The following is a 21,220-nucleotide window of genomic DNA, read 5'->3' as shown; positions in this document are numbered from 1 at the left end:
ACAGCATTTTCTCAGGTGGACTCTGCTTGCTGGAGCCAAGCGCTCTCATTTAAGAGAGGCTTCCTGACTCAGCTTTAGCTGTAAAAGCTTGCAGCTCTTTTAAAAGGTCCCGCCAAGAAACACTTAAGTGGTGTTGATGAAAAGCTGACCGCATGCTTCTTGGTTTTCAGCTGTAGTAGGAAAAAAAGCTGTGCCATTTTAAAATGCCAGTTTTCTGAGCCGCCCTGCCAGGGCAAACTGTGGTTTGTGAGCAGACTGCTGCAGCTTGCTTGCCAGCAGGGACCTTGAAACACCATACAATTGTGGCAATAAACATGGCTATAGCTGGTACCTCCACCATGAGGCTTGAAGTTCAGAAAGCTAATGGGCTGGATTCAGCTGTCAAAGCCATGGCTTTAATTCTCTTCACATTGCTTAGCAAATTAAAGACTCATGTGGTCCAAAAAAGAGAGATATACAGTAAAGAGAGATTCAAAGACGAAGAAAACCTCTAAATGTTTTCCAGAGTGTTAAAAATATATGCAGGCTTAGGAGAGAAAAGAAAAAGGTTAGTCCTTAAAAAGAGAGAGAGAGAGAGAGAGAGAGAGAGAGAGAGAGAGAGAGAGAGAGAGAAATTGGGTGTGGTAGCACATACCTTTAATCCCAAAACTTGGAAGACAGAAGTAGGCAGACCTCTGTGAGTTCAAGGTGTGGTGGCATACACTTTTAATCCCAGCACTTGGGAGGCAGAGGCAGGCAGATCTCTGTGAGTTCAAGGACAGCCTGGTCTACAGAGAGTCCCAGGACAACCAATGATACACAGAGAACCTGTCTCAAAAAGCCAAAAATTAAAATAAAAAATAAAAGAAATAGAAGTTAAAATAAAGCCACATAAAGATGAAAAATACACAGAGAGTCTGGATACTGTGTGTTATTATGCTCTTTGAATTGTTTGAATGCTGAGGAAGGAGCAACAGCTGCTAAAAGATATTTGCTTATAAATACTGCTGATTTAATCCAAGATAGGTATTTTGAGAATACCTTGACTTCAAAATTGAAGTCAAAAGGTATGTTGCTTTGGAGAAGAGGTTTTGCTTTTGTTTCCACAGAAAATGAGAGGCTATGGATTTATTCTAAGTTAAGAAAAATCAGGTTTCATCAAGGAAAACCACCTGTGAAATCTCTAGTAGGAACAGATGGCCCAGATGTCCAAGTTCTACATCCAGAACAGATTCAAGACTGCTGCCTGAGATGATCAAGACTCACAGAATACTTACTCCAGTTATGACTTGATCATAATTCTAAATTTTCTATAGGTCCCCATAAGATTATCAGTGCTCCCAACCAGCAGGAAGTAGCCTGAAAAACTATGCTCACATTCCCAAAAAATGGACTATGGATGTTTTCCTTTGTTTAAAATGTTGATTACAGGTTGTTATGGCCAATGGTCAAGAGAAAGCTAAACAAAGCATATTAGATTCAGAGTTTTTATTTTTTAAAGAGGTTGAAGTAGTGTGGGACAGTGGTCTGTATTCTGTCAATTAAATTTAAATAAATGCTGATTGGCCAGTAGCCAGGCAGGAAGTATAGGTAGAACGACCAGGCAGGAAGTAGAGGTGGGGAAATGAGAACAGGAGAATTCTGGGAAGAGGATTCTGCTTTCAGTAGTCCCGGCCCAGCCACAGAAAAAGCAAGATGTGACTTCCCTGCCTAATAAGATACTGAGCCATGTGGCTAACACAGATAAGAATAATGGGTTAATATAAGTTGTAAGAGTTAATAAGAAGCCTGAGATACTGGGCCAATCAGTTTATAACTAATGTAGACTTCTGTGTGATTTCTTTGGGACTTAATGACTGTGGGGACCAGGCGGGACAGAAACCTCAGTCAACAGAACAGAGATAGGCAAACTTTGCCAATAGAAGGCAGAACAGCCTTTCAGCTTTCCTGCTTTATTGAAAAGTCTTCCAGACACTCTAGGCCTGTAGGCTGAAGATAAATGTCCCAATATCATGGAGGAATTTTGGGTGACTGTTCAGACAGTCAGATGTCTCTGTCATTCCTAGACTTTTGGAAGTTGCTTGCAATGTACTTCCTGTTTAGTCAGGTAATATTATATCCTTCTGGGATTCTTGGAGTTAAAGACTAGATAATTATAGTTGAAGTTTTCCTTAGTTATGATAGAAAGTCAATGCTCTTCCTTTCGCCCTGTCCTTCAGAACTCTAACTCTATGACATGCTTGGGCAGCAGTGACCACACAGCAAGCCTGACAGGGACCGGTGGCTCCTCCGTCACTCACAACTGGCAGACTTTCCTTTATCAGTGCAGCCGGAGATGCTGCGCGGTGACTGGGTTAGCAGCCACGATTCTTTCACTAGAATAAAGTCTCAGGGTATTTGGTTGTCAGACACTGTGGGATTCATGACAAACAAACAAACAAAAACGCTTCTGTCTCGTTTAAAATGTTTATCTCCAATGTTCTGAGCTTGTTTAAAGAATTCTGAATGTTCTGCAACAAAGCAGCTGTAGAACGGACACAGCGGTTTTTCTCAAAGGTTTCTACTGACTTTGTTCCTCAAACTAAAATGCAGGAAAATGTTGATGTTCTTTTCCACATAGTGTAGAAACAGCCACAGAAAATAAAGAAAGAACTTTATTGAACAAAATTATACCTAAATGAAGAAGTTGGTGAGCATCCTAGACTGTCTCATTCTTCTGAACCATGACTAAGAGATGGGTAAGTGCCCCCATCTCTGTAATGTCACCTACTTTACCTTCTTGTCCATTCACGGTAGAGCTGAAGTTGTTGTCTTTGTAGCCCTAGTGGTCCGTATCTCTGAAATATCTAAATACAGCAAGTAGTCAAAGACTATAAGCATTAGCAGCTATGTGGAGTAAGAAATTATTGTTCAATTTGACTAACCATATGTGAGGCATACTGTGGGCATTTGATTTCAAATACACAGGAGTGTGTGTAAGCCTCATAACAGTTCCACAGTATCACTGACTAAACAATGTGAGGCACTGCTCTGGGAACCGCATAAGCATGGGACTGTATCTTAGCTTCCACAGTGTCCCATGTTTCATTAATAAACAGGCAATTGGTTCAGTGAGGTTACTGTGTCTAAAATTTTAATATTTGGAGCTGGAACTTGAATTGTGTTGGTCTCCAAAACTTTGTGTGCAGAAACTTTAAACAGTACATTTGATATTCTTCATTGAATGATCATCTATGGAAAGAGAGGGAAGTGGGAAGACCCAGGAAGTCCCTCCAGCACGTGTCATGGAGGACACAGAGTCTGGAGGTGGGAAGACCCAGGAAGTCCCTCCAGCACGTGTCATGGAGGACACAGAGGTCTGGAGGTGGCTTACACTACTCAAGGAACCGCCACTACCTTGAGCTCCTCACAGGGTGGACACCAGGTACAGTGACCTTTCCTGACATGTGCAAGTTCTCCAAATGACTTCTGGCTCTTATTTCAATGGTGACTGTTACAGTATAATAATACATGGAATAGTACATGAACTAGGATATTTGAAAAGTACCAGTTCTTGGTTGGATGCAGTCTACAGGCTGGTTTTTTCCCCTGCCACTGGTGTGACAGTCCTCACTGGGACTGGCAGTGCTGAGGTCAGGTGACTGCCCTCCCTTCCTTCGAGATCAAAACTCACCATGTTTTGATCTGGCTGAAGGCATTGTTCCTTGAGTGAGCCGTCATGATAATTACATGGATTTCAGATTTGCTTCCCGAGAAGGAGAACTCCACATGACATAGACTCACAGAATTCATCAGCTCATACACAACTTTACACAGTACAGCTAAAACCCTTGGCCAAGTGCATGCAACTTTGAACATTCACAACCTAAGATCAAAAAACCACGGAACGTACAATTATCACCTTTTGATACAAATTTCTAAAAACAGACAAATACCTTTCTGATCTTAATTCTTTCTCTGAAAGTCATCCTGACACTGGGGAAATAAATATCCATGGGTGGGGAGCCTCACAGATAGCTTGCTCTTTTGGTTCTCTGGTGATGATTGCTAATTACAGCTACAGTTTCAAATTTTATGTTCAAACACCCAGAAGCTTTTGAACTTTGTAAAAAGTAGAACTGGAAACTTCATTGTGGCATTTCCTCATGAGAAAACACATCTTTCCTGTAGTGAACAGAGTTTAGCAGTTCACTGGATGGAGAATTACAGTCTATTTATGCATACGCTTTCAGTCTTAGGTTTCAGACATGCTTCATCCAAAACCACATCCTATTTCAAAGACACATGTATGTATCTAGGTTTTACCACTAAAGAATAAAATGCTCAATCACACACACACAAAAAAATTATCTGGCTACCAGGAGCAAGATGTCATGGTGTAAGGCCAGGCCTCTGAGATACATTATCACCTGACCCAGGACAGGGTAGGAGTTACTTTTCTGTTGCTGGGACAAAGCACTATGACCCAGGAAATTTATAGAAGGAAGGGTGTATTTGGGCTGATGGTTCCACAATAAAAGCCCATGGTGGCAGAATGGAGACATGGTGATGTAAGACATGGCAGAACTATCATTCAGAACTATCGTGGGAAGAGGGAATGCAAACTGAGACTGACATGTTGCATTTAAACCTCTAGCCCACACCCAGGGACTGCTTCCTCCACCAAGGCCACATCTCCTGAGCCCCCCCCCCCATAGCACCACCACCAACTGGCAGCCTTGTTTTTATCTAAGTTGTTCTATTTACCAGTAAAGACTCCAGAGTCAGATATTGGGGTGAAAACCTGCTAGATCAGAGAAGCCAAGAAGCAACCAGATGACCTTCCTTTTTGGCTGATCCAAAAGAATCAAGAGATTCTTGAGAAACGTCTTTCCACTCGACCCAAGCCAAAAGGACCATGAATCTCCAAGTCCCTCCTACTTCTTCCAGTGCAGCTCTCTATCAGTATTCCTGGCTCCTCCGTGTGCTAAGATCCCACAGCAGCAGCAGTCACCATCCACGTTCCAGCCGCCACACCTGGCTGCGCACAGTGCTGGACGGTGGGAAGGCCTTCACCTGTGGGCCTCACATTACTTACCTGGAACCATGTGGCCATGAAGCCATGCCTTGGTATAAGAGGCCCGCAGAGGAGACTCACGCCACACTGGGACCCTATTCTTAAGCTCAAGAGTTTGCTCTAATTACACATACTTTTTAGAAAACTGTTTCCAAAACAAAACGATTTAAAAATCTTTACCTCTTCAAAATGTATTAACTACAAATTTGTTAAGTACAGGTAAAATGGGAAAGCAAATCAAAAACACAAGCTATGACTATCTTATGGAAAAGTTAAATCCAAGAGTGAACAGATGATATTAGAAGCTGTCTATTCAGATGCTCACCTGTGGAGTCCAGCCCATAAAGCAAGGGAGAACTGCTGACACACTGGGAGAATCGTGCTGGTTTTCTGAAAGGTGATTGCCATCAAAGCTGCATCCTTCCAGTAACAAACCACTGATCTGCAACAGACAAGTAAAAAGTGTTACAGTATATATTAAATTCTCAAGGGCCAGGCATACACAGTTGAATCGTAAGATCAAAGGCCCAGTATCCCAAATGCTGTGAAACAGATTGGGGTATTTTATTTGGAGAACAGAGGAAATCTGAATCAGTGTTCACTGTGAACTCTCTTTAGACAAAGTTCTTACTTTTTAGCTAAAATTCTAGAAAACACTTACAAATGTCATAGACTACATAACTGCAGGTACCCTGGCATTAGGTTAATAGAAATATAAAGACATAAGTCAAATCAACTCTCTTCCAGGAAGTAGGCAGAGAAGCCTGACCAGAAAATGGTGGTCCCTCCATGTCTTCTCACTTCTTATCTGCCCTGCTGTGTGGAGTTGAGAGAGTAAAGGAGAAAGATTTATACAGTGTAAGGTAGCTTTAGGGTAAACTGAAGACATCTGAAGTACAAACATGGCTCTTGGAGTAACGTTAGCTACTTGGAGTTAGTTGCTTGGAGGCCATCTTCTCCTCTTTCCAGTGCTAACTGCTGAGCTGGCGGCAGCAGGCTGGGCAGTCGCTTACGTCCACAGCTGTCAACAGCTTGCTTTCTCACAATGTAGCCATGATGCCACCACAACTTACACAATGGTTTCAAGTTTTAACAACTCACCAGTAGTCTCACTTGAGAGCATTGAACCTCAAATTCTTTTACAACAGTGTAAAAGTGATACACACTCAGTAGAAGACACAGGCTAGCACATGTGGTAGGACACTCTCCAGTATGGTGGGCATTGGTGGGGCATGAGCACCTGGTCACACTGAGAGTCACTAACTGCTAGGCCACTCTGGATGGTATGAGATGGCATGTCATTGTACTTGAGGTCTTCTCCTCCATAACGGAAGATAGAAGTTACCCTTTCAATTGCTGGCTACTTGTACAACTTTTTTTGGAAAATGTTTATTTAGGTGTTTTTGCCCGTGTTTTATTTTCTCTTCTTTAAAATGTATGAAGAATAGCGATCTGAAATGACTGCTGCAAAAGCTCTTGTATACCAAGGAGTAGAGGGTTACCAATAAAATCTCCCCTTGGGCCAGTTGCATCCAGAGTTCAACACTTAGACCCAAACATGACCCCTTGGCTGAGGAACTGCTGTGGGTCACATGACAGTTCTCCAGACAAATGGCTCAACTTCCAGTCACACCTGTACTGGGACAATGAGCCAGCCTGCATAGGACAGAGACTCATTCCCATGAAGTATCAAAGCAGAATTTCTACAACCCTAGGAAAAACGCAAGGAAGAGGAAGTATCAAATCTGGGTTGGTTTTGCCTGAAAAATAGCTACACAAACGTGCTACGAAAGGAAGGTAGGAACGATGACAGACCTGTGGGCGCCAACTTGGCATGGATGTGTGAAGCTGTCTGATACACAGGAAATGTTCAGCAAGTTTTAGCCAGTGTCACTCATCTGGGAATGTAAATTATAACAAGCCCCTAACGGGAGACAAAGTAAGCAGAACGTCTATGGATAATTCTGATCAGAGGACTTTACAATGTTTTCTAGATAACTGAATTCGTTCTATTATTCCATTCATGTATGAAGGAAACAAGAGAAGTTAAAACATTTTATTGAGCCCATTAGGCAGCCCCCAAATGTGACTTACATGTCTGTACACACTTAGGGAGTAGTTTTACTGCTTATGGATGCAATTAGCAATTGTATAATTTATTTATTGTTTCCCACCTGCATAAAGGCAATGTGCTGTACGTACTACTGCACAAACTATTTCAGCATTGATTTGAAGGGGTTTTTAGTCTGCTCTTTCATCTGCTTCCGCTGATGAGTTCCAAGTCCGTTCTAACTGTTCCTTTAAAGCTTTTATTAGTTTTCTTTGGAAGTCTTTCCTGTAATTTTATTTCTAGACATCACCTTTTATGCTTTCAGAATCAACTTATTAATTTTATCATCATATCCAATCTGTGGCCAAGGATGCAGTCTATTGCCAAATCATAAAGTTACTTGAAATATATATTTTTAATATTTTCCTACTTGATTAAGAAGTTCTTGAGAGTGAAGTTTGTAGGTGACAATGTTGTGTACTGTGTTTCTCTTCAGGAACAGGTCTGTTTCAGGTATGGGATATTGTTTCACTATATTCCATCCTTCTGCCTTTCCTTACAGCAACAGCCTTCTGTCTCCGCTGCCACAGCTTAATAAACAACGATCCTAAAGCTGTTTCCACTATGAATACATTTCTTCTCTAACATATGACCTTAGGCTCAGCTTGTTACCTGCTTTTGTCTGTCATTGGTAATAAGACTTTTAAAGGTTTTCTCTCTAGGAATGCTATACAGAGACCACATGGTAAAGAAAGTCTCATCTACAGGAGCATGAGATGCTGCACGGTGATTTAGGGCACAGCCAACGGGAGCTGCTTCACATGGAGCTGACCTAGCTGGCGCTATCTGTTCACTCGAGTATTCTCATTATCTCTGTGTGGTTATGACTGAGAAGTGCACTTTTAAAGAACACAAACTGGAGTTTGCTTTTTAAAAATATAGTATAATTAAAGTTTTATATTACATCACATACATCTTATTGTAATGTCTTTCATGTTAAATCTTACATAATTAGACTGTAATCTATGGCTGAACTCTGCTTATCTTACATCATAAGCATGGGTGCTCATTTCACCTCAGTGATGCATTTTAAAGTTAAACATCCCAAATCAGTACCTTAATCTGCAGCTTTGCTTCTTGAAGTCGGCCTTTCCAGGATGCTACAAATTTAAGGCTATCCACAGAGCAGCCCATTGCCCTGTAAAAGGAGAGCAGATTCAGAGGTCACGAGCACTGACTCTTCAGTGTGCACGTCCGGGCTAGGAATGGATCATGTGCACAGCAAGCATAAGGCTGGAGGGTGGGGCTGGGGGCAGGATGTTCAATCCCTAGCACCAAACCCCAAACACACAGCAGTGTCCTTAGGAAATAGAGTAACAATTTAGCTATTTTCCATGAGTTTTTTACATCCAAATACAAAAAAGAGCCACAAAATTAAGTATAATACCTACAATTTTAACATTAATTGCTTAAATGTCAATATTCCTTTGAGATTACAAGATTTTTAGGTGGAGGACCTTTGACTTTTTTTTTTTACATTCTCCATTCTGATCATGGTCCTCAACTCTTAACACATAAAAGATAGTAAGTTTTTATTGAATGAACAAAATATAATGAGTAAACATAAATACCAGTCCCCAGAACTGAACTTCTACGTCTTCCTCAGAATATTCTAGCGATCTTCTTTTCTTACATTCTATGTTATCTTATTACTAACAAGGTCTAGATACACACCATGAGCTGACACTGGCACCAAGACAAACTTGACCTTAACCATCAGTTCTGCTTGCCATGAAAGCCAGAGCAGCCTCCGAAGGGATTCTGCAAATCATGTTTTCATGGAGTCAAAGGAGGTAGCCACCTGTGGTTAGCGAACACTGTGAGCTTGGCTAATATGCCCAAGAAAGTAAACCCCTTACTTGATAGTTTATGTTTAAATAGACCATTGGCTACTATTATGGACAGTGCAAGTCTGAATTTAAAAATGACCAAAGTTAAGAATTTAAAAAATTTTCAATTCTAATAAAGCAGTGATATTGAAATTAAAAGTTGACTGTTATTAAAGACAAATTATTAGGAGAAATAATAAAAAACTTACATAGGTTTCAAGAATAAACTTATTCTTGACAATGAGGACACTAGAGGTGAATAGGTAAAACGTAACTACCCCAGGGAAAATAAGGTATTCACTCTGACTACCTCGCAGTTTCCTGGCGAAGGGCATTAAGGAACGTGTCTGGGTGGAAGAGTTCAGACAGGTCAAGGGTATCAGAGAGAAGAACTTGCTTTTCAGCTTTATCGACCCAATTCTAGAGGAAAAATGGGAAATAAATACATAAACATATAGTTACACATAAGCCATTTTTAACGAGAATGTTACATAGTCATTTTCCAATTGCTCTGAAATAGTGTCTAGAAAAAATTTTAAACTCTCAATCTGCCTTGCAAAAGCCTGATGGAGTAACTGCTGTCTCTATCCATCAGAAGTAAGCCTCCATAGAGGAGTAACTGCTGTCTCTATCCATCAGAAGTGCAATCTCTTTATTGTAAAAACCTGTTCACAATGAAACTGAACATGGGATACTTTGGATTATGTACAGCAGTTGGGGCTGGGCCCTCACCAGCAGGCAGTGATGCATGCTCAGAGTACATGGATACACAGTTGCAAATCCTGAGTCCTGAGCACCCTCCCTTCTCAGCGACACACTGGCCAATGGCTGAGAAGAAATGAGTCACTGTCAACAAGTTGTAATGTATTCTCGTCATACCTGCTACATCAGGTCAATTCCACCTGGAACCGTGTCAACACACGGTTCAACACACATGTCAACATAGTATGCTGGATAAGAATTTAAACGCTGCCACTTAGAACAAATACAACAGCAGTTTGAGCAACAGCAAATGTAGGCTAACATTAACCAACTGTACATACTACCATGCTGCAAGGTAGACCTTTGCTTTACGGTACAATAAGGTCAAAGGTTACACAGTAGCTGTTAAAACCAAGACATAACCAGGCAGTTGTGTGACTGGTTTCTGCTAAGATTTCCAGCAGGTCTGGATGCTAACAGGTGGCTTCCTGTTGCTCTCTGAAGCAGTCCATCATTTCAGCTGGTGCAGAGAAGTGGGACATAGGAACATCAGCCATTAACCAATCAAAGATGGCTACTTACTCAGTAGTTTGTTTTACATAATTTATAAATGTCGAAGAAAACCATTAGTGCTTCATTAGCAGAAAGCAATGAGCTCCGTGTTCTAGAACAGTCCACTTCATGCCTTCCCAGCTCAGCCAGGATGAGAGAATGATGATGATGATGATTATAATAACCAGACACTTCAGTCTCCATGTATGCATAGTTGTCTCAATGTCCTTGACCAGGACTAAGTCCTGTGACAAAGATATCTCTATATCCTTGTATGGGACATGTGTTGATTTTTTTTAACAAAAGATTTAAAGAGATTCTTATAAACAATTGCAAATCTCCCTCTAGATATTATGCTTTACAATAATGCTGTGTGTAATTTATCTAATTTGTCTTTTATTATTAGCTAAATATCCAAGAAGTTACTCTTTTAAATGAATCATTTAATATAAATAGTTAAAATTATACTATTAATACTTTAAAATCAATTTTGAATCCTAACACCCTAAAGGGTTGTTGCCGGAAGTGGATTTACATATGCTCAAACTAATTAAGAATTAGAGAGCAGCTGATAACCAGATTTTTACTTTATTAAAGTTTAGATGAAGATAATTAGTCAAGGAAAAAAAGTTTCTTTGGTAAAAATGTTATTAGTCCATGGGAAAAAAATAAAAATGTGTTAGTCTACTAAGCTTAAAGCTAGATTAATTAAGATGCTGTTTGAAAGCCTCTTTGAATTGTAATGAAGTCTCTTTTAATTGTAATAACTGGTTAGAGAATCTCACAGGAACGGAAGAATTGTTTTCTCTTGATATTTAAACTGTACTTATACTGATTTATGAGCATGCAGCTAAAGAATTAGGCACCAGTGCTTTTAATAAGAAATGTATACAGACAAACTGGGGTCAAAACAAAGCTGTAGTGAGCAGAATCACATGGAACAACGTTTTGGTCAATGACCCTCCTTCACTCAGGCCATGGAGACAGCCACCAATGGGTGAGCTTCAGATAAGCCGTGATACTGCTAATATCATCTACAATTATTAACCTTCTTGTCTGTAATTCCTTAAGTGATATGCAATAAACATAGTTACAGAGATAGGTGAAGTGATGAGCCAACAGGATAGCCAACAGAATGGGCCAGGCAATTTCTTAAACATCACATAAGCATATAACCTTAGAATAGTAGGCAGGTCAGCTTCTGGCTTAGGCCACAATGAATCCTGAAGACAGGCAAGCATAGTTTCTTACTACACCAGCAAGTATGGAAAATTTTTAAAATACTGCAGTGTCAGAACATGGTCCAAGAATGGAGTCCTGTAAAGAGGGTTCTGAGTGCCTGTGAGAAAACCCCAAGAAGACAAAAGTCCAGCGACTTTTATTTAGACAAAACAGACTTATTCTTGGGATGTGCTGCCCTGCCCCTTCCAGGTGCAGCAGACAGGACTGACTTCACTTCAGATTATTTATTACAACTGGCTATTATTTGCTTTTATTCCTCTATGAAAAAAGGTTTTGCTTTTGTTTTGCTTTTGTGCTATGAGGCTTGCCCTGGTGATTGCACACTTTAGTCATGTGACTCCTCTGAACCCTCGAATAAAGATGGTGATTGCAAGAGACTTTAGTCCGCCACACCTTTCGACTCCCCTCCCCCAGATCAAGTGTCAGCTGCACTGCAGCACTGAGCGCTGGTCATAAGACAGTTTAGGAGCATTAACTCTACGACAAAAACTCACGAGATAGGAGATGAGATGCCACAAACAACCAACCAAAGGTAGAAAGGAGAAAATGGCATTAAAACGTAGTATTATATCAAGGTTCTACTTTATGAATTCTATATATAGAACTGAATAATAAAGCTGTTTCCTCATTAACATACTTAGTTAAGGAACAGGTCAGCTATAATACAACCAAATATCATTTTTATGCAGGCTGGACATACTACATCTGTATAATTTTGTCAAATTCTGTAGAAATTGTCTGCAACTCTTTTATATACTAAAATGAGACTGTAGGCTGTTGAAGAAGGCTGTTTGTTCGTTTCCCGGCTGCCCAGACTACTGAAATAACTACACAGAAACTGTATTAATTAATATATTGCTTGGCCTATTAGCTCTAGCTTCTTATTGGCTAGCTCTTACATATTAATTTAACCCATCTCCATTAATCTGTGTATCGCCACATGGCTACGGCTTATGGGGAAAGTTCCGTCCAGCATCTGTCTCTGGCATGGCTAAATGGCTTCTCTCTGACTCCACCCTCTTTCTCCCGGCATTCAGCCTAGCTTTCCCTGCCTACCTAAGTTCTACGTTGCTATAGGCCAAGCCAGTTTCTTTATTCATTAACCAATAAAAGCAACACATAGACAGAGGGGCCTCCCACACCAGTAGGCAACAGAAGTCAGATTATTATAGTGGCATTTCATTTTTATTTTAATAAATAAAGCTTACCTGAAGATCAGAGAGTAAAACAGCCACACTGGTCCTCCTTACAGACCAGGCAGTGGTGACACACACCTTTAATCCCAGTAGCCACACTAGCTTGCCACAGAAACCAAGTGGTAGTGGTGCATGCCTTTAATCCCAGAACTAGAGAAGATTATAAATCGGGAGGAGACAGCTCTCAGTCCCGGTCTCATTCTGATATTCCTGGAGGTAGGATCCCCATTTTCGGACTAAGGTCGAGGTTAAGAGTCAGTGACTGGCTGTTTTGCCTTTTGGTCTTCAGATTGAACACCAATATCTGTCTCTGAGTTTTTAATTAATCGTGCTTCAGACTACAGGGAAATCTGATTACATGAGGATAACAAAATTGAAGGCACATAGCCAACTCTCTACCAGGGGCTTCCTAGCCTCCACATATGGCCTGAAGATCCAGGGAAGTGTCAGATTGCTCCTCTGTACTCCTGCTACATTCTGTTTGCCAGGGACACCACCTCATCAGTCTCGCTCCCCAACTTTGAGACTCTCAAGCCACTACACGGAGCTTGGGAACCTAGAGCTGCATATAAAAGAATGAAATCATCTTGCACAAAGCACAACTCCAAATGGATCAAAGACCTCAACAGAGGACAAGAATCCGTACATCTGACAGAAAAGAAAGTAAGGAATACATAGGTACAGGAAAGGATTTTCTGAACAGGACCCCAAAAGCACAGGCATTAAGGCCAACAATAAGCAGAGCCTCGTGAAACAGCAAAGCTCTCTAAAGCAAATGGCACCCCCATTTGAGTGGAGAGGTATAGTATACCCGACAGAGGGTTTGCAACTAGAACATACAATGAACTCAAAAACCTAAATATAGCAAAACAAACAACACGGTTGAAAACAGGGCATGGAACTAAGCAAAGGGTCAGATATAAGCAGGAGGAACCCTCCTTACAGCAGCCAGGTCACAGTTCTCACAGCTGTTACCAGCTGCCATCTGTATAATCCAGCTGCACACATGGAGACTTTTCCCACATTATCAATGACTACAAAACAAAACCATGGACAGACAGCAGCCATTATGAAGGGTGTGATACAAACATTTCAAATGACATAAAAATGAGTGGATGTTTTATCTAAAACCGTGTCTTTATCACTACTAAGGTTATTTCATCAGCAAGTGTACACATGGTAGTCAGAGCCACACATTCAGCTACTCAGGAATCCATTCTCACCTGAATTGCCAGGGCACGAGCTACAAGACCTCGCAGGTACTGGAGGGGATCTTCGGGGCCTTCCCACCTGCTCTGCCACGTAAGAGGACACTGCAGCATAAAAGAGGGAAAGTCAGCTTACAGGGACGACAACGTGTATAGACTTTCACGACAGTTAGGAACGTCTGAAGCTAAGATGGGATTCATTATATGTAAAACCTCTAAAGGAATGCTCACATCCACTACTCACTGGGAAACTAGTCAACAGCATTTTCTTGGAGTGATATTTGGTATAGTACAAAATCAAAATAAAATTTTAAAATTGCTAAAGATAAAAAGGGTCTTGGTCCACCCACAGAGGTGCTGGGTAGACACGCAAGGAGACGCTAACTCAAGTGTGTGCCCCAAATTAAAACCAACAAGAAGAATAACAGAGCAGCTCTTTTATAGAAACTGCCTTTCTAATAGCTGACCACATCAGTCTCCACTAATACACACTCTGTACTTGAGAAGTACTCGGTAAGGACATATGTACTATAACACGCTTCTGTACTTGAGAAGTACTCAGTAAGGACATATGTACTATAACATGCTTCTATACTTGAGAAGTACTCAGTAAGGACATATGTACTATAGCACGCTTCTGTACTTGAGAAGTACTCAGTAAGTAGATATATAGTATAACACTCTTCTGTACTTGAGAAGTACTCGGTAAGGACATATGTACTATAGCACGCTTTAGTATTTGAGAAGTACTCACTAAGTACATATATAGTATAACATGAATAGATAGTATAACAGAAGTACTTGAGAAGTACTCGGTAAGTACACATATAGTATAACACGCTTCTGTACGTGAAAACTACTTGGTAAGGACATATATACTATAACACGCTTCTGTACTTGAGAAGTTCTCGGTAAGGACATATGTACTATAACACGCTTCTGTACGTGAGAAGTACTCGGTAAGGACATATGTACTATAACACACCTCTGTGCTAAATTTCTGGAGTTTCAACATATTTAATAAATATCAACAAATTTTGTATTAAGTATAGTAACAGCACAATAATTTATGCCCATTCACCCTCTGACCACATAAGTGAGAAAACACTGCAGTCTAGCCTGCATCAATCATCAATAATGTAGAGAAAACTAGAAACATGTAATAGCAAATCTAAGAGTAGAAAGGGAACTTAGAAGACAACACATACTTTAGGGGCACCTAACCATTCTTAGAGACAAGTGCCAGAGTCAGAACTGAAACTGACATGGGTTCAAAATATAAGTTTAAATAAACAACCTGAAGATGTAACTCAAGGAATGAGAAGACAAACCAAGTCCAAAATGAGGAAAAATTAAATAACAACTACCACAGTAGAAATTAGTAAAACAGAATATAAAATATTAATGATCAACAAACAAACAGCCAATATTTTGCAAAGCAAACTAATAGATGTCTTATTAGTTTAAGCAACAAAAGACATAAAGTCAAAGGAGATAGATAAAGGAGTCTACTGATATCATAAAAATTCGAAAATCATTCAGGACTGTTAATGTGCACAAGTATGTGCCAACAAACAAACAAAACAGCCCTAGGGAAAAAATGGCTCCATTCTTGGGCCTCTAAACCTGGGACTAGTGAGATGCTTCTGTGGTGAAACTTGTTACAGCCTGAAGACCTGAGTCCACATACTTCTGCAGGTGACCTCTGACCTCCATAAAGACACACACAAATTAATGTGATAAAACCTCGCAAAGTCAAATGATGAGAAAAAACATTAACAAACCAGAAACAACAATAATAATACACCTCTCAGTAAAGGAAAGGCCAGCTGCACTGCTGAGCTATGCAGAACTTCCAAGGAGGATTAACACTGTGGGGGATGCAGCCCTAAAAGGACAGACAGTGCTTGCTAGCATGGAGAAGGCTTTGTGTTCAATCCCAAGCCCTAAAAATAGAAAAGAGAAAAAAAAAAGAAAGAACCCACAAAAGTCTGCTGGGCTTCATACTATGCACATATAACCCCAGTACTTGAGAGTCAAGGCTGGAGGGCAAAGCCAGCTGCACAGTGTGCTGGAGGCCAGCCTGAGATAAGCTACCTGAGCTGTCAAGCATAAACAAACCACATGTATCACAACTTCCTTTAAACTACAAAAAAATTTTCAAAGGAAGGGGAGCCATCAAACTCATTCCACAAGGCCAGTGCTACCATCCAAAGCCAAACAAGGACACAAATAAAATAGAGCGTGCTATCTCTGATAAACCAAAGCCTGTGTCACATTATTAGAATATTAGCTCGTCCTCCTTGGATATAAAACTGTGTAACAGTCCCCATAATCTGGCCCCCAGTGCCCCCTCTAATTACCACTCTGCTCTATCCTTACATGTAGGTTATAAAGGCTTGTATAAAGAACCTATTGAAAATTCCTATCATAAAGATATGGTGTGTACAGAGACAGATATAACTACACTGATTTGGTCACTAAACACTGTGTCTTCACAATGTGTACAAATGATTCATCAATAAAGCTCACCGGGGAAATGTGAGAAGGAAAGGCTAGCCCCCTCTGTCTGCCCAGCTCTGCTGACTCAACTGACCTCTCACCCCCGACATGAGAAAGTCCCAGATCACAGACGTTTCTGTGTGTTTGCTAGTCCCAGTTTTAAACAATTCAAAAGGCATTTAGTGGTTTCAACAAGTACGTTAGGATAATCTGAAAAACTGGTTCTATAAAGGGCTCAATTAAAACGATTTTTTTAAAAAAGCAATGCAATCTATTAGTTCCTAAGACAAGGAACTAATCCTTGTAAGTTTCTTCTTGACTTTATTATGTCTTTAAAGTTATGATTCAAAATATGTTCTTACATGTTAGAGAGAATTGTAGTATTGTCATTGTGGTGTTTTACAGAATAAAAGCAGTAAAGCTTTAGGCATCACTAACAACTATCAAATGAATTTACAAATCCTAATCCTTGGCAGGAAAATTCCTGCTGCAATCATCTCCCATACATTGGTGAAAATATCAACTGATATTCTAAATTATATTAAGCAATATCAACTAGCATACAGAATGCAACATTTAAATATAATAAAAAATTAACTTTTATTTTGAAATGCATGGGTTAGTACATTTTTGAATTTTATTAAAACTCAATGGTTTTGTCTTGGTCAAAATTGGCCTACTTTCACTTGAATTTCAAACACCCTAAAACTGTCTCCAAAAATCTGCAACATATAATTTAAGTGTGCTTAGTAAAACAAAGTTTTGATTCTCCGTAAGGATTTTATCAAATCCATTCTCACATAAATAATGAAAATAAAGGCAGTGGTGCATACTGAGGCTGTAGTTGAGTATGTGATGTGTGTGTGCAAATCTGTCAGTGGTTGACTCTGGGAGTCCCCTCAGTTGGTCTCTACTGAACACGAAGCTTATCCCCTGGCTGAAGTGGCCACTGGCAAGCTGCAGTCCACCTGTCTGCCTGCGCAGTCCTGGAGTTACAGATGTGTGCGCTGCTTCTGCCTTTTCCATAGGTGAAACTTATGCTTTCATGCTTCTATGTGAACCACTTTATCAACAGACCTTTCAAAGTCTAATACAGAATACTCAACATTATATATGACACCTATGTCCCAGTTAAGAATTTAGCCATCTGGTTCATTTGCTGTGACTGTTGCTATGCCCATGAAGAAGCACTCATCAGGCATTAATAGCTGAGGGAAAATGAAATATAATCAAAATTAAACATTTAAGTCCCATTTATAAAATAGTTATTAAGGGAAGGATTTCATATAAGTAAGCCTTCAGCAGTCTTTGGTCCTTTATCTTCAAAGTCATCCAAAAGAAGAGTGAGAGATTTCCATCCCAGAAAACAATTTAGTTACTGATTTTATTTCAGTTGATTATGCTATATATTTCCAAAATGACTAATAGAAGCAAAAGAAGCAGTCAAGTTGTGCATATGTGAATGTGGCGCATGTCTGGATGTGCATGTGTAGGTTATCAGCATCCAGAACTCTTGTGCATCTCCAGGAATCTGAAAGCAGGTATCAGAAGTGTGGCTATAGGGAGAGGTAATATACCAAGATCCTGTAGTGGAAAAGCAAAGAATACACAAATCATGTGAAATCTAGACATACTAAACGTGAGATAGTGAAAGACAGTGCAGTCTAACATGGTTCTAGACAAAATCATCTGGAGAGGCTCCTCAAAAAATTTTGAATGAAAGAGAAGTGGCAGTCCCAGCAACCTGCACAGGCACAACATCGGCCTCCCTTCAAAAGTAGTTTCAGAAGAATTCCGGAAGCTGCATAGCATGTCTGAGGCAGAGCGTGCACAGAACCAAAAACCAGGTCTTATGGTCAGACCATTTAGCTGGGCAGAAGAGAAAGAATTGTTTCTTCTCAATGTCCCAAAGGCCCTGTATCAGCTAAACAAGTGGCTACTCCGGGAATCAGTGTAGGCTCAGGACATTGGTGGGACTTAGGTTTGTGGATATAGGTCTACTTGGTGGGAAGGGAAGAGCCCGATCTGAGGGAAGTAAAGGGCATTTCCAGATGAGAATGGTAGCCCTGCCTCTGAAAAGACTGAGATAAGCTACGAACGAGAGGGGTGAGCTGGCCAGAGTTCAACCTGACCAGGGCATGCAGGACTCCTCAAGGGTTTGGGCTTTCTACACTCAGAGCCCCAGAGGGACTTGTTAGCAGTCTTTTGTCTTAGGCCATGAGCAGTGTCAGAGTAGTCTCCAGACAAGCAGCAGCCTCAGGTGGAACATTTCCAGGGAGGTCCTTTCCTTACTGCCAACCCTGGTTCCAGAAAACACGCAGAGATCAACCCTACAGCACACAGCATACATTCTAGGAGGGAAAGCAGGCCAGGGAGGAGCCTGCAAGCAGCTCTTCCTGCTCTAATGGGATGGGGTTCAGAGAGAAAAAGAAGGAAACCCTCCTTCCTCACCCCAAAGCAGCACAAATCAGTGAAGCGTTTCTACCCTTTTCCTCCATGATGTGCACTCTTCTGTCCTTTGCTTTTCCTGACTGTACTTCCTCCGTCTCTATTTATTTTATTGGATTATCTTTCGCTACTAACTCTTAAGACTTTGTATTCCCACGCTTGTTTTCTTTCTCTGTCCACCCCTTCTCTGTTACCTCCTAGTGCATTTGCCTGTGATGCCTACTCTACCTTATCCTCTAAGCATCCTGCTCTTTTCTACCCTCACTAAGGTTAGAGTTGATAGCGGCTTTCTTCGGTGTGCTTAAATATATGGTCTGTTTTTGAATTCTTACTATTTCTGCAGTGTGTTTTCTCTCTTCCAAGTGCCAGAGAAGGCTGCCTACTGATAAGATCCTCACATAAGACAGAAAGACAAACCAAACACAACAGAGAGGTAAACTGCAACACAGAAACAATGTACACACACATACACATATGTGTAAGAAAGATGGAGCTTCCCAAACCTCATACAGCTCCTCAAAAACTGGATCCAAAGAAACTGAAAAGATTCACATGACACTAGACTAAGAATGTAAAGGCTTAATTTTAAAAATATGTGGCGACCTCAAAGAGGGTTCACACAGAGAAAGGGAGGAAGGAAGTCCATTTGAGATTTGGTCTAGAAAGCTAGGAACTTAAATGAGATATTTAGAAAAAGAGATTGAGATTTTGAAGGAAAATAAAAGGAACAGCAATCTTGGAAGTGAAAAGCTCAATAAAGCAAATAAACTGTGGAAAGAATTACTGAGATCTATCAGCTTCCTGGACAGAATTACTGAGAAAAGATCTATCAGTTTCCTGGACAGAATGTCAGGAACAGAAGACAAGGTTGAGACACTATTACATTAGACAGAAATAAAGATCAATTATTTCAACAATTCTTGGGTACTCCTAGTACAAGAGATAAAAACCAAATGAACAGAAAACCTATCCAACGATATCATAGCAGGAAAACCCCCAAGTCTAGGGAAAGACATGGACATCCATATGTGAGAACCACTTCAGACCTTCCATAGACATGGCAGCCCACTGAAGACCCCCTCCCTCCTCTCTGTATATCCTGTATAAAGTACATATATATAGTTTCTGTACAACTTATGTTAACTTCTTCCTAAATAACAGCGGTTTCTCTTCTTCTGGTGGACATACCCTGATGTTTCACTGGAGTCGTCCTTCATTTAACCTTACCATTTGCTCCTCTCCAGCTCCTCCACAGGCATCTGGCTATGTGAGCAGCCCTATCCGCCTGCAAAGGGCTTGGACACAGGCACACTCACAACCCAACTGATTTGGAACAAAGCAGATTCTAGGATTTTGTTTAAGTTGCTAGAAAACAGTTTAGAACTTAAAAGGTTTAAGATTTGGTGTGGTAGGTTACCAACATGTATAGACTTGTCCCAAAGTGAAATAAAAATGGATTCCATTACATATACAACGAGAAGACGGCCATAGAAGGGATCACAGGCTGATATACACTTGCATCAAGCAGATTTGATGTTTCCACTAGACTCACTGCTAGTTTTCCAACCAATGCATTCTATCTACATAGTGTCGTCCATGTCCATTTTTGGTTTCCTGCTACTATTGACTGTGGGATCCCTGGTAGATTTTGTTCATGAGAGGAAAGTCAAACAGGTAACAGAATAACAACTGACGGACATTGGATCGTCTTACCTTCTGGTTTAATAAGGCGCTTGCCAGTTTTTGTACTTCTGAACTCAGTAAAGTAGTTCCTCTGATGACTTTGCTGAGGGCAGCGAGAGACTGATGGACACTCTGTACTAAGCGGATGGCATTGAACTGCTCAAGAATGATGAACGATAATATTGGAGATCCCTGTCGGTCATTAGGAGGTGATACTTTCTGATGGATTAGGTTTGAATTCTAAAAGAACAAGGTCATGTCACAATTAGAGTAACATCAATGACACACCAAAGTATGTACAAGGTCAAAAACTGCTCGTGAGTTCCTACTTCTGAACAGTCCATTTTACGGATGAACAAACTGAGTCTGCAAATAGGAATTTCTGGACTGTTACTGATGTTTAGGGGTATGTGGGGTGAAACAGACCAGCAAAACAACAGTCACTGAAAAACAAGATCAGTGCATGAGGAAGGCATAGAAGAAGGGGATCCTCTAATTCAAGGTACCACCTCACAGGGTGATTGGCTGCCCGGCTGTCCCACTCCACTGTGTGCAGACTTGGGGACAAACACACTTGCAAAGCTGGCCCTTTACACCTGCGGCAACTATTCCTGTCACACCCGTGTGTTGGCTTTCACCAAATTACTGAAGACATAATTATTCAAAACCAAAAGCATTTCATGCTCGCCCCCTCTAATTTAGTTGAAAAATCA

General features: G+C 40.6%; 1 protein-coding gene across 2 annotated transcripts in view; it reads right to left on the bottom strand.

Moving 5' to 3' along the window:
- Positions 1–21,220, bottom strand: part of Dync2h1 (dynein cytoplasmic 2 heavy chain 1) — a 215,906-nt gene that overhangs the window by 6,140 nt on the left and 188,546 nt on the right. For both annotated transcript variants that reach the window (XM_048429223.3, XM_048429224.3), the window contains 5 exons: positions 20,538–20,747; positions 13,890–13,979; positions 9,285–9,394; positions 8,202–8,283; positions 5,361–5,477 (listed from right to left, as the gene is read on the bottom strand). In XM_048429223.3, coding sequence (XP_048285180.3) covers positions 5,361–5,477; positions 8,202–8,283; positions 9,285–9,394; positions 13,890–13,979; positions 20,538–20,747 — 609 coding nt within the window. The remainder of the gene's footprint in view (positions 1–5,360; positions 5,478–8,201; positions 8,284–9,284; positions 9,395–13,889; positions 13,980–20,537; positions 20,748–21,220) is intronic.

Source organism: Myodes glareolus, chromosome 4, assembly GCF_982192425.1.
Source record: "Myodes glareolus chromosome 4, mMyoGla1.1, whole genome shotgun sequence".
In the NCBI taxonomy this organism is placed as follows: Eukaryota; Metazoa; Chordata; class Mammalia; order Rodentia; family Cricetidae; genus Myodes; species Myodes glareolus.
This window is presented reverse-complemented; position numbering and strand designations above follow the sequence as displayed.